The sequence below is a fragment of the Dicentrarchus labrax genome, unplaced genomic scaffold, assembly GCF_905237075.1.
Source record: "Dicentrarchus labrax unplaced genomic scaffold, dlabrax2021, whole genome shotgun sequence".
Classification (NCBI taxonomy): domain Eukaryota; kingdom Metazoa; phylum Chordata; class Actinopteri; family Moronidae; genus Dicentrarchus; species Dicentrarchus labrax.
The window spans coordinates 18,347,043-18,361,347 of NW_026136719.1; the positions used below are offsets into that span (position 1 = coordinate 18,347,043).

The following is a 14,305-nucleotide window of genomic DNA, read 5'->3' on the forward strand; positions in this document are numbered from 1 at the left end:
CATCTCTGTTCAAAAGTTGACCTTTAAGTGGTGTAATTATACGGCTACATGCACGTTGACCAAAAGCTTTTCTGCACTGTTATCTAACTTAGATTTCTATCCCTCACACCTTTAAATACCGATCTCTATTACAAACGTGCTTGAAGACTAATTCACAAATCAAAATGTAGTGTTAAAGATGTTCCCAGAATTTTCAGCATTATTTTAACTCCCACTCTTAGCTCAGTAACCTTACTGTACTGTATTACAGTTGTAAACCTCAGTCTTGTTACCCACCTGCTACTAATAATGTGGTATGAACAATGACTCAAGTGTGGAAAATTACATAGGCTATGTTAATTATAAGACTTTAAGTATGTGGTGTTATTTATTTATTTTTTCTATGTCTACTGGAAACCAAACCACATAGACCTGACCTTGATGTGACCCTTGAGATGACGCATCCCTGTGCACACAGCACAGATGAGGCCTGGATAAGCCCTGATGACAAATGTGATAAAGATTTAGGAGTTAAACACAGCCATCTCACACTTACTCTTATCTTTAAATCAACACTTGCGTCAAAGTAATAAGCCATAGGTTTACCAATCAGACTATCATTTTCTTTTCATGAGAAATAAACACCTTTATTTCAACGGAGGGAAAGTTTTACTGCAGGCTGGTGTGATTGTGTAGTTTATTGCCTTTCCAGTGAATATACTGGAGGTGTGTCACTCAATAGGAAATAACATTGTGGTAATTAATTTTAAATAATAATAAAAAAAGGTGTTAATCTAGACCAGGAAACCCTACAAATACAAAAAGGAAGTGATGAAGAGAATGCGTCAACCGCATTAAAAGAAGAAGAAGAAGAGAAGCGCCCGACGTTCTGATTGGTCCAGACAGTCGAAGCACTTCCGGCGCCTGGAGCCAGCGACACACTGGGGCTTTTCTTTTTCCCCCAGCTGAGCGAGAATTCATAAAACTGCTGCTGTCCTCAGATTAAAGGACTGAGCTGAAGCTGGTGTCTGTACACGACCCTGCCTTGAACCCCCGGGGGGGCTGGGTGTGAGAGAGGTAGGCTGAAACGTGAAACCGTGAACTGTAAACTCTTCAGTCTTTGTCCCAACATCACCTCACACATCATTCAACATGCTAACGGAGCCTAGCTACAGTCACAGTGCGCTCATCAATAAGTTGATCGACAACGTTGGCTCTTGCACTGGAGAGGTTGGGTTCATTGGAGATAAAAACGTGTTTTAAGTCTTTAAAAGAAAAGTTTTTTACCCCGTTGCAGACTGCAGCGACGTCAGTGGGAGTCATAAACATTAGCTCGTTAGCATTAGCTGCCCTGCTGTTGGAAAAGGACCGAGGAGCTAATAACATAATAAACATTACATCTGCTGGTGTTAGCTGGTGGTGGTGGAGCTGATGAGTGTTGGGAGTGTTGCAGGAAGCTAATAGTTAGTTGTGTCTTAATTTAATGTATTAATTGATGTGTGGTTTTATGATGGGACCAGTGTTAGCTGCAAACTGTAGCAGCATATCTACATTCATTAGATCATTTCAACTCATTGTACTTTATTGAAATCAAACAGCAGCTGCAGAAGTTTATTCTCTGTCACACAATAGCAAACAATGTCACCTAGATAATGAAATGTTAATTTATAATGTTTTAGACTTATATTTGTATCTATATGGGCAGTGGTTTGACAGCTGCCTCGGTGATTTCTATAGTAACTATTACTGTCGCCATCTTGAACGACGGCTTTGTTCCAGTAAAAGGCCCCAATTATTCCTGATGTAGTCAGAATAACCACCATTAATATTGCTGTGTCACATTTAGTCCTCATATAAACCTATTTGCACATATTGTTCAAATGGAAACATGTGCTGTCCCATTTGCAAATAGGAGACATATTTTATATTGTTCCATTACTTTTAAAGCGGCTATAATCAATATTTTAATATTGACAATGGGTATAATTACTTTGTCTAACGTGAAGGATGTTGTTCACAGTACCCACAGTTCAGCACTCACTGCTCGGGACCCAATTATAACTCATCTCTGCGACTCCCCTCAGCTCTGCAGAGCATTTTATTGTCTTTAAGCTCAATGTTTTGGTGTTACATGTTTTACTGTTCTACTCTCATTGCTCTGAACGCCTGTTTTCAGGGAAGAAACTTGACTGTAACGAACTTCTTAGCATCAAATGGCAAACAGACAAATGTTGTGACCAGCTGGTGAACATGGTGGCGCATTTGGCAGCTTCAGCCACATATTTGCCCCAGGAGTTTGTGGTGTAGAAACAGATCAAAGGAGGGTGAATATTTGGCTTACGTTTGTCAAATGGACAAAAACATGACTGCAATTAAGTGACAATGTTGCTCTGTGTCTGCTTGATGTGTAAATAGTAAGGTTGGGCATCTTCATCGTTAAAGCCGAGGCGATACGCATCTCGATGCATTGCCAACAACTGACAACTGTGTGCTAACACATTGGCCATAACAACTTTATAATACTGATATTCTGTCATTGTTGTGCTTATAGCTTGTTGCTTTGCCTCCAAGAGATTGAAAAAATATATTATTGCAGGTTAAAAAAATCCACTGATTTTTTTTACTGACAATGGCACAAATTACTTCATGAGTTGTTGCTTGTAGTAATGAAGCCACAGAAAATTAATCTGTGCAGTGCTTTCAGCAAGTTGATTTGGTTGTAGAGTTCACAAATTCCACTCTCATCAGCCTCGTTTTCAGTTGTTTTCAGCAATGAAAGGGTCTTGCAAAGCGAATAAGTGTATTTGAACTTTTCCCTTTAAGAACAAGTGTTCATTCAAAGGGAAAATCTGTTGGCTTAGAAGGAGAATGCACTGCAGCCAGTCCTTAAGTAACATTTTCACATTGGACCTGAATAAGAAGATTGGTAGCAACAAATAATGTGCAAACCACTTTGCAAATGGTAAAACATTTTTTTTGCTTGATGCTTCACCTTTTAAAATGTTCAACCACAAAAAAACAATTCAGCTGCATATATCACTTCAAATATGACGATATGCCAGACTTGGTTCAAGAAATGCAGGTTTTGCTGTAACCACTTTAGTACAGTGCATATAACTGCATCTTCAGATTTCACACAGTAATGTGATTTTCTCAGTAACCTGGTGTCTGCGTCCATGTGAAGGTAGTTATTGTATCACTGGCTCATTTATTCACTGTTCAGCAAAACTGTCTTAATCTAAGATGAACAATGCAAAAGGCCCTTTTTCACAGCAGACATTATGAGATGTCAGAAAAGCACAGATGTAACTAATAACATTAATTATGTGACGGTGAGCCAGCATGCACCAGTAACATTTAATTCAGACGGCGTTCGTTTCATTCATTCATTCATTCATTCATTGAGTTGCAGTAGTGGTATTTAAAAATGTTCATGTCGACTGAGTGTTGTGTTTTTATGTTGTTCCAGTTCCACCATGTCTGAACTTTTTATGGAGTGTGTTGAGGAGGAGCTGGAGCCGTGGCAGAAACAAGCTCCTGAAGTTCAATTGATAGATGACGATGATGATGAGCCCATCTTCGTTGGAGTGCTCTGTATGTCATAGCACATTTTAAAATATATGTTAATCATTTAAAAACCTTATTAATTTTGTTGATGTTTTAAGCTCCACAAGCAAAAAAAATTGCGACATCACAATATGACAGTTCAGAATCACCCTCTGCTGTTTCATATTTAGGGTTAAATGGTTTAATATTAGCTCTGTATTGTTTAGTTTATAATCAAATTATTTTGATTGTAGTTGTATCTCTTTTGTTTTCTTGTCTTCCAGCATGTTGCACATAATCTGTTAAAGAGTTTAAGTTTTCCTACATGTTAAGACAAAATGTTTTTGTGCTTATTCTGGCCCTTTTGTGTGGTCCCACAGCTAATAACCAAAAGGATGGAAAGCCTAACCCTCCACCTCCTCTAAGGAACAGCGCAGGAAAACAAGAAATAAAGCGCCCTGCTCCTCAGCCTGTCATTGGCTCCTCACAGATAATGCTGCCATTGAGTATCACTGGAAATGCAGTGAATACTGCAGCACCCAATCTGACAACAGTGACTCCGCAGCCTGTTATTGTCAATAACCAGGTATTGTTGGTATTGAAATAGTTTTTGCAAATAATGTGCAATAAGAACAAATGCGTGTTAAGTCTGACTTGTGTCTCTTTTTTTTATCAGGGATTTATTGTCACTTCTCCACAATTAGCAAACAGCAGTGAGTTTATTGCCTCTCTGGGGTCCCAGTACCCCCCTGGGACTTCATTTACAATCGTACCAGGTAAACCTAAGTATGATTATACCCCCTGAGGATTACATCTTTCCTCTCTCATCAGTGATTTTGTGTAATAATAAGCTTTTGTAGTTTTGATCTTACTCTGAAGAGTCTCTTTGTTCGGTCTTTCAGCTGGTCAGCAGCAGCTGTTTCAGCATGTCACTCCAGCCACAGTAATACCTGGTGCTGTACACAGGCCTCAGGTGCAACAAATCAGCAACAACATTGTGACGTTGTCTAATGTACAGAGCCCTGCTCTGTATTCAGCGCAACCCAACCGCACCAACTCACAATCTCTTCAGACCTTTTCTATGCCTGTAAAGGTCAATAGCAATAACAGAGGTAATTCTTAATGTTTTAGTCTTATGTCGTCATCCTTGAAAAACAATCAGCTGGCAGTAACTAAAATGTAAATTTATTTTCTTCATACAGATCAAATCTTACTCAAACGAGGACTGGCAACACAGCAAACAGACAATGCAGCAAAAAGAGTAAAGCTGGATTTCGGTAAGTTTATATTACTAGAGGAATTTTATTGATGCTGTATTGTAATGTCATCACTGTAAACAAAGCTAATCTTGGTTCCTCTTGTGTTTTTAATAGCTTGCTAATTGTAACATCTAACTTTCTCTGTAGGGCCGACAAATGTTGCAGTCCCAGTGGAAAACGGCATCATCAAGAAGAAATGTCCAAAGTGTCAGGAAGAATTTGTTACGCAGGAGACCATGAGGTGTCATATGATGGTGAGTAAAAATCTTATGGAATATTGTCCATCAGTGGAAATTAGCATAAATATGTGGTACATAAGTATCCACACAAAAAAAACATTGGAAAACCAAATGGTTAGTTACATGATATTGCCTTGAAATTGTTTATTTGTCCTGTTTATTTACTTGAATCTTCATACGTTTGTTTTTTTATGCCTACGTTCTTCCCCTGTATTCAGTTTATTACCACATACAAGCATTGTTGATGTGTTTGAATCTTTGCTTTGACAAATCAGACATCAATATGAAGTTGTCTTATTCGGGTAAAACATCATTTTATTTCAGAGCTGCTGTGTAAATGTGGAAAGTACAGCTCTGTCAGCCCTGGACATTAATGCAAACAAGCGCATCATGCTAGTCTCGGATTTCTACTACGGCTGGTTTGAGGGAGATGGGAATAAGAAGGAGGTGCAGAAGACCAACACCACTTTCAAGTGCCAGAGCTGTTTAAAAGTTCTCAAGAACAACATCAGGTATGATAATGTGTTTTCTTGCCCTCAGTAAAATAACGTTATGGTTTTTCCTTGCGAAATATACGATGTCAGCAGAAAAGATCAAGTACATCAAGCACTTGGTGCAGCTCTGAATGCTGCCTGTCCTCTAACTGTCTGCCAAACATCCTTGAGACCAAGCAGCAATCCTTCTGGCATTCCAGTTGCTGTCTGCTGATTCACCAGAGCTGCAACGTTTTGATAATTAGTTGATTGACAGAAAAGTAATCTATATAATATATTTTCATAATCAACTAATTTAAATTCTCCGGTTAAAGCTTCTCCAATGTGAGGAACAAAGGTCTAAATGCAGTATCTTTGGGTGTTGGATTGGCATGGGGCAATATGAACATTTCATGTCACGATTAATTAAAGTAATTGCGATTCACAATATTATCTCGATAATCATCAAAATCTGTTCAAAGATCTTAAAATGGTACAAAATAAATACTGGAATCATTTGACCTTACATTGAGTTAAGAAACTAATATGGACACCTCATATAGGAACCTCATCTCCCTGTCGTTCTTTAGTTTGAAATCTATAGTATTTCCACACATTTCCACAACAACTGCTTTTTTTTTTTGGGGGATGCAGTGGGCAAACATAAGGAAGGGTCCCCCTTTGTGGAAATTCAAAAATCAAAACAAGGAGATCAAGGATTGTATGTTAGCAAGCTTGACAGCTTTTTAAAGTCAGTCATGTGATGATATTCACAATTATCACAATAATGCAAATTCACTACGATATACATATCTGTTTTGTTTTGTTTTTTATCATGATGCACAAAAATATCATCCCATCCATAGTGTTGGACTGTTGGTCCGACAAAACAAGACTATTGAAGACGTCACATTGGACCCTGAGTAACTGGGACAAGCCTTTTCTGAGATTTATAGACTCAACAATTAATTGATTAATCAAGATTATCCACAGATTTATCGATAAAGAAAGTAAGCATTAGTTGCAGCCTTAGCCAACAGTAGATATGAACCATCCAAACAATGTATAACAAGCTGTTTCTCCACATTCTCTCAGTCAGTCGGGCTCCGTCAAGGTTGCGTCTTGTAATGTTTTTTTAACTGAATCTTTAGGTGCAAATGGTACCGTTTGGTGACCTCAACATTGCACCTCCACTGCTGACGGTGTAGTTCTTTGTCTTCTTAGATTTGTTGAATCTATTATTATGATTAATTGCTTGTGTATATTTGTGTGAAACTGGTGTAAATTTAAACAGTGACGCAAGTTCTGTTTTAAACCCAAACATTGCGAGGAAATTATTTTCCAACATTGAGTCTCCTGTCAAAAACATGTAGTAATTAATATGCTCTCAAAGTGCAGACTGGGACTTGAAGGACTTGCCGAAAAGATATCTGTCCACTGCTAATAAAGAAAGCGCAGACGTCTTCCTCGGCCCTCATTGCAGTTTTTTCCTCAGATGGATGACAGTATCGGACCGTTTTCCCTCATGGGCCTAAACATGAAAAATGACTGCTAGTTTAGGTGGCGTAAGAACTGCTCCTTTGATTAAATAACTTTGCTACAGAACCTTGCAAAAAAAGCTTCTGTAAGCTGCTTTTAATGGGGAAACACATTTGTACTGCAACCGCAGTCTCACAGTCAAGGTCATAGTTCATCCACATAAAAATTTCTATTAGGGGAGCTGAGGCAGCAGAATGTGCAGGCTGAAAAATGGGCCGTGCCTCGTCAGGGCAGCAGTGGCAGGTAGCTGTGGAGGTGCTAGTTGCAGCCGCAGAGCACTTCATCATTAGGTAAAACAAAAATCTTTGTGTAATTGCTGATATTATAACAGCCATTATACATGCTTAGAAAGTGAGGTGCAAGGAGAGCACTTCATTTATCTTTAAAACCTTTGGGACCTGGATCATTACCACTGCACATACATAGGCCATGAATATGATTTTTTTTTTTTCCCCACATCTACCCGACATAGGTTTTATTTTAATCCTCATATCTTAAAGGGCCAGTGTAGGTTATAGTGGCATCTAGTGGTGTAGTTGCAGATTGCAACCAGCTCTCCTAACCCTCCGTTTCCAAGCATAGAAACTACTGTGAAAAATGCAAAAAGGCCCCATCTAGAATCAAGATTATTGATAGCCTGACCGATTAATTGGGCCCATTATCTAGTGTGTGGGGAAAATGGGGAAAGGCAACCCATCAGACTGTTTTACTGCTTTGCTTATGGGCCCAGGTTGTGGGTCTTTCCTGCTTTGGCCGTCAATACTAATTAGCACATATTATATTTAATAAGCTTCCTGCGATCAGGGCTTTTGAGGCAGATCATCGATCACTAGAAGCAGTATCAGCCGATATTATTTTTATTTACTATTCTTATTCTTGGGGTTCAACTTAAACTGCAGCCTGTTTTTGGTTATTTGGAGCAGCTTAGAGCTTAACAGTGTTTCCACAGAACTGTGGAGGGTATATTTCTATTTCTAAAGTTCATTTCTAATTTCACCATTTTAATTCTACTTAATTCTCCACCTTATTTTAGGGTTTAATTGTTTAATCACAAATACTTGTGCACTTGCTTTTCCCCTAATCTTTCCCCACGCACAGACCTACACCTCTGTCTCATACACACTGGCTGCCCAGCCTCTTTCTGCTCCTCTCTCCATGTATCACACAGGCTGTATGTGTCTGCTTTGGTCAGCAGTATGTTTTATAAAGTCGCCCAAGAAACTCAAGTAATTACAGCAGTGTATTAATGACGTCACCTACCAAAAACAGAACTTGATTTACCTGCTCCGTGCTTATAAAAGATCCACCAAATAACATCTCCATCTCTGTTTCTCTGCAAAATACTAAAATCAGCCCCTGACCATTAATATATTGGCAGCCCGCCCAAGTAAACCTATGTGTGTCACAACATACTGAATAACCTCACCAAACGGGCTGATCCTTCATGGGTTCCTACTATTAAAGAGTTAAGTGACATTTATGTTTGTGTGCCCTCTCTTACAGGTTCATGAACCATATGAAGCACCACCTGGAGTTGGAAAAGCAGAACAGTGAGAGCTGGGAAAGCCACACAACGTGCCAGCATTGTTACCGACAGTACATGACTCCATTCCAGCTGCAGTGCCACATCGAGAGCGCTCACAGCCCGATCGAATCCTCAAGTATGATATAATCTGCTCAATCTGACGTGATAGATTGGTCAAACGCTGGGTTGTCTTTTGTTCATTTTATTTTCTTTCCCTTTTCAGCCAATTGTAAGATTTGTGAGCTGGCGTTTGAGTCAGAGCAGGTTCTCCTGGAGCACATGAAGGACAACCACAAGCCCGGGGAAATGCCGTATGTGTGCCAGGTCTGTCACTTCATACTGAGCTGTGTTTTTTTTGTTTAATGTTTCATGGAAAACATTCACTGATACTGAAATTCTGTTTCACTGATTCCACAGGTCTGCAATTACAGGTCGTCTTTCTTCTCAGATGTGGAGACACATTTCCGAAATGTCCATGAAAACACAAAAGACCTTCTCTGTCCCTTCTGTCTCAAAGTTCTAAGAAGTACTCACATGTACATGCAACACTACATGAAACATCAGGTATGTTGCTGCATTTCATCTTGTCTGTTATAAAGCTTGTAAAGACTTTCTAAAAGCCTTTTTCAACGGTTTACTGATTCTGTAAATTCTCAAGATGGTAAAAAGAATATTTGCAAGAGTTTGAACTCGGTTTTGGTTTGTACTATTTGCTCCAACTCAATGGTTGGATTGATTTGGTTGTCTGCAGAGCACCTTACTGTAATACATAAAAGGCTGACAATAAAACCTGGTTCTCTTCACCTGCTCTAAAGGAGCAATAAACATGGTAGAGTCGGAAGCAAACACAATTAATTGCTGTTCTATTTATAGCTGTGAAAGTAGTTTCTTTCATACTCGTTATATTATTTCAGTGAATCCAAATGAAACATCTCAGCTATTAGCCTCTAGTCGCACCACTTATTAATCTTGTTTCTCTTTTCTTTTTTTTCTACATCGTGGTGTTTTTCCTATTTCAGAAAAAAGGGATCCATCGTTGTGGAAAGTGCAGGCTGAATTTCCTCACCTACAAAGAGAAAGTGGAGCACAAGACTCACGTCCACAAGACTTTCAGAAAACCTCGAGCCTTGGAGGGCCTTCCTCCGGGAACAAAGGTCTGACCCTGTCGTAAAAAGACCAGTTCATAAATAAATTTATTTTAGACTTTTTATGTTTGAACTATTATATTTACACCAATTTAATTCAGCGTCAATGCATGTTGTGTTCTCCTCCCAGGTGACCATTCGAGCTTCCCTCACAGGAAAGGCACCCACATTGCCCACATCCCCTGATCGAGCTGGCTTCATTGTCAGTCCAGAAACACTAAGTTTCAGTCAGCAAACCAAACCTCCAGTCAGTATATCCAAGTCTAAATCAAACGTCTCTGGAGCAGCGGGAAAAGCCAAGACGACGCAGAGCAAGAAGCAAAATGGCCGCACTAGCAAGCACAATCTGGCGCTCAGGAATCTCAGGTTTTAAATTGATCATCACATCATCACACAGCAGTCAGAAATAATACAGCTGACAGCTCGAGGCTACGTTAGCTGCTACTATCTTAACACAGTGGAATTTCTAACCAAACTCAGTAGTTTACAAGCATTGTGGGTAATGTAGGCGCCATGTTTTGACAAGGAAGAAGAATGTTGAAACAATACGACAATATCTGTTAGCTGATTCAGTGGAGTACTGTTAAAGAAGTTAATGGGTAATCAATAAATGGCAGTAGAATGGATGTTATGACTTAAATGTTAAGACTACTAAAAATGGCTTTATTGTTCAAATGAAAATATTTTCAGTGTTTTTTTTTATTTTAACTTTATTTTATTAAAGGAATTAGCTCTTGAGCATGCATGTGCCTGGAAAAACTGGGCCCCCCAAAAAATAAAACAGTAGTCTTCTGCATGTCCAGCTTTGGCCCCACTGTATCATTCAGGATCCCCCATCCCACCCCAGCCACTGCTATAGACCCCTACCTTCTGGGTATTCATGACAGGATGGGAGCAAATTAATAGACGTTATTAAAGCTGAGCAATACACAAAGTAGCTAATTGTCTTTTCAATTAATTTTCCAGACACGCTTCATTAGGCTGGCTAAAAATAATGGGGTGTGTAGCAGATAGAGAGGGATTTATTTTTTTAATGAGTGTGATATTCGGCTAATTGGGTTCAGTAATCAAAAACAATATGATGGCTTTAGTCACATAAATTGGGCTTTTAAGCAGATGAGACACAAGATAATGTAGTGGTGTAATAGAAGAGTTCAAAATAGTAGAATCAAATTAGGAACATGTAGACAATTAACGAAGGTAAATGATTTGTGCATCTGCAATAATCAAGATAAATTCAAATCATTTTAAGATACTTTTGCAGTATTTTATAATCTGACCTGACTCAAAAAAAAATCTTGTTTGAATCGAGATTAATTATTGAACATTGTGCTCTTTTTGTCTTATTTCCAGCGTCAGTGGAGGGCAATACACGTGCATCGAGTGCAACTCAAAAGTTGACGACTTCTTTTCTCATTTCCCAATGGTTTCAAATTGTGGCGCGTGCAAATATCGCACAAGTTGCAAAGTCTCCATTGGGAATCATATGATAAGGTTTGTATCAATTTGAATTTACTTTGTATTTGAAGCATCTATTTTATGTGTGTTTATCTGACAAATCTTGTGACAAATCTTTCTTTGGCCTTTTTTTAGATTTCATAGTACCATAACCAAAAACAGATTTCTGAAAATGGATCATAAGAAAAATCCGTCTGCATTAAAGTACGTACACTTCATAAATTCGTGTTTTGCACATTAAATACAGAATGTTTTCTTTTTGAAGCCGAACAATAAGATTTATATATTTCTCTCCAGATTTACCCTCGTGTGTCTCAACTGTGACCTCCTCGTGGACGCATCAGGAGGCGACCTGATGACCAAACATTTAACTGATAGACCAAGTCACATATGCAAAGTCATTCAGGAGAAAGGTTTGTTCCTTTTCTGCTAGTACTGAGTCATGGCCAGTACTTTGTGTTTCAAGTTTTCAAGGCTGTGTCTTGTTTTTAACCCAGCAGATATGAAAGCCAAAGATCGAGTGTGAGTAGAAACTACTACCCCCATTACATGCCTCTCGTTAATTTCTTAATCTATAATAAACACATGACAATTTAGAATACCGTTACCAGTACCAACATTTATTAATTAAGTCCAGCTGAAATTAAATTGCATGTTTTTTTTCTACATTTTTGGTTCCATAATGGCGCCCCCTATTTTTACATTAACCAGTTGAAACATCTCTAGTTCCTTATTAAAAGTAGATGGAGAACTTGTTTTTATACAGCCAATCAAATTGTTTGAATTTCACCATATCTGTAACATCAGGGCTGTAGACGGTCACACTAACAGTCAGACAGCAGCCTGCTACACAGCACAAGAGTCAGGCTATGAACAACAACCCACATTGGCTTTCATGCAAAAGTCTCTTCTTATCCTCGTTTAATATTGTTTGGTAGCAGTCTGTTCGGCTAACCAAGAGCGTATTGAGAAAGGCTGCATCTAAAGGACGCTTTTACAACGATGTCTTCTTCCTTTTCGTGTAGGCAACTCATCTTGGAGCAGCCATCAAAAGTCTTGTACTTCTTGACAACAGCACCCACTCAAAGACCAAAGGAAACGGATTTGAAAGTAACTGAATGTGTCACATCTCAAAGAATTACTCCAGCCAATGTCGACCAGCCAGAGTTGGAGCCGATGTTACCAGCAGGTGATCAGGAAAAGGGTTCCACAGAAACACGTGTCATTTCAGGTTCTTCTCAAGGTGAATCAAAGCCCACTTCATCGTCTTCCTGTACATCAGATGGGGGATTAGATCTCTGTGACGAGTCAGTTGGTAACTCAGAGAGCCTCGAGGTCAAAGAGATGCTCCCTGTCTCAGAGATTGTCCCAGAGGATGAGACCAGAGAACAGCAAACTAAATCAGAGTGAACCTGTGCATCAGCTGAACAATGCACATGACACACGTGGAGACTGCACAGTTTAAAAGTTTAAAAGTAATTGCATCGTCAGCCATACTTCGGCATTGTTTCCTTTACAAATATTGAACATATGGTAATGTTGCTTTGGCTGCTGGTATTTCCTATAAATCCCCCGAAGAATAATGTGTTTGGCAAACCAACAACAAATAAAAAATACTCTTTTGTCAAACCTCCATTACCTAAATAAATGTAAATTATATTTGTATTTATAAATAAAAATAAGTCCACTTCCCTTTTGCCCTATAATCTATATAGTTAAAAGAATGTGCATAGTCTTACATTTAAACATCAGAAATCATTATTCTGCACATTGACAGATTCCAGACCGCTCAGTGTCGGTTGTTGACTGGCCTTAAATGATTGGAGCTCATTTTGTGTCTTTTAAAAGCTTCACAAACTGGTTGATGTTCTTCAGGAACTCCCATCTGCTATAAAGAGGACAGTATTTGGCTCTGCTCCTGATCCGTATAGTATCCACACAAACTGAGAAACTGTCATTTTGTTGGAGCAGTTTAAGTCCCATTTCCATTGGAGATTAATTTGCACTGGTATCTTGATTTTAGTTCAGATGCTCGTTCAGATTTTTAAGTCACCAACATCATATTTTATCTTCTTGTTTGTTTCTTCCAATTATATTGAATGTAAGGTCGCTGTCCCAAAAACATTATCACTGAAATGGTTTGTGGCAGAAATAAATGATGTACAGGTGTACTGTTACCAGACACAGTAACATGGATCCCAACACTCTCGAGAAAGATACTTTAAACCACTAAAAAAAAAATACATTAGTACATATATAGAAATTACTAGTGTAATATTGTATTCCCTAACAAAAAGGGTGTCAGCTTAGTGAAACTTGGGGCTTGGATAAAACAGAAAAATAAAGCAGTGGTAGGGGAAAATGGCTACAACTATTTGAGAAGTGAAACAAGTAATATGTATTCCCCCGTACTCAAGTAGACTTTATTCATACTTCATACTACTTTGTGGTACATGTACCAGCTTGTAAAAGAAATCTGTACATGTTACTGTAGGCAGAGGTACTCGCTCGGCACAACACTCCAGCTTGATGAAATCTGTCAACCACTTTTTATGTCTCAGCTTCTGGTTGATTAAGCTGCCTTTTTTTTTTTGCATTTAGGGTTGAAAAAAAAAAGAAGCTAATTCCCTGTAGCTCTGGGGATATTTTATACAATGCAATTTGTTTACCTTGTGTGACTTAAATATATCAAATGTCTGTTTGTTTCAAAGGTTTTTAAAAGGGATTTCACTTGTATTATACAGTATGTGTAGAGCAAGTCTGTAAATGCTTCTATGTCTACTGTAAATGTAACTACCTGAGTCTGTTTTGAAAACATTCCTCTAAAGATATTGTGCTCCCCTTAGGATCACATTTTCCTCAAAAATCTATAAACTACTGGGTTTGAATCAGTGTTTTTTTTTTGTTTTTTTTGTTTATGTAAATAAAACTTTACTACAAGAGGTTTAAGTCTTTGGGTGTTATTTTTCTTTTTTCTTTTTATTTCAAATTTGGTCAAACCATTGCAATAGGATATACAACAATAATAATGTGCACATGCAACATACAAATACACACTTAAAACACCCTGGCATTTGTTGTTTGTTTCTGATTTTTGATTAATTAATTGTTGGAAAATTTAAAAAGGAAGACTTAATTTGAC

At 38.4% G+C, this 14,305-nt stretch overlaps 1 protein-coding gene across 2 annotated transcripts; it reads left to right on the forward strand.

Moving 5' to 3' along the window:
• Nucleotides 1–877: 877 nt before the first annotated feature.
• Nucleotides 878–14,107, forward strand: znf280d (zinc finger protein 280D). 2 transcript variants are annotated; one of them, XM_051378985.1, is made up of 18 exons: nt 878–1,056; nt 3,449–3,573; nt 3,906–4,111; nt 4,202–4,301; nt 4,428–4,637; nt 4,728–4,802; nt 4,932–5,038; nt 5,348–5,535; nt 8,539–8,696; nt 8,784–8,884; nt 8,978–9,124; nt 9,580–9,714; nt 9,836–10,071; nt 11,059–11,199; nt 11,299–11,367; nt 11,461–11,576; nt 11,664–11,685; nt 12,189–14,107. In XM_051378985.1, exons 2-18 carry the CDS (start codon nt 3,456–3,458, stop codon nt 12,571–12,573), a joined length of 2,514 nt encoding a protein of 837 aa, XP_051234945.1. In that variant the 5' UTR covers nt 878–1,056; nt 3,449–3,455; the 3' UTR covers nt 12,574–14,107. The 2 variants fall into 2 exon arrangements, with proteins under 2 accessions (XP_051234945.1, XP_051234946.1); XM_051378986.1 differs by lacking the exon at nt 11,664–11,685 and having other exon boundaries at nt 12,189–12,317.
• The last annotated feature ends 198 nt before the right edge of the window (nt 14,108–14,305 follow it).

Excerpts from the sequence above, each read along its gene's own strand:
- znf280d (XM_051378985.1), top strand. The coding sequence starts at position 3,456 with ATGTCTGAACTTTTTATGGAGTGTGTTGAGGAGGAGCTGGAGCCGTGG. Across the intron at positions 4,302-4,427 it reads TTCATTTACAATCGTACCAG|CTGGTCAGCAGCAGCTGTTT; the intron begins GTAAACCTAAGT and ends TCGGTCTTTCAG. Across the intron at positions 5,039-5,347 it reads CCATGAGGTGTCATATGATG|AGCTGCTGTGTAAATGTGGA; the intron begins GTGAGTAAAAAT and ends ATTTTATTTCAG.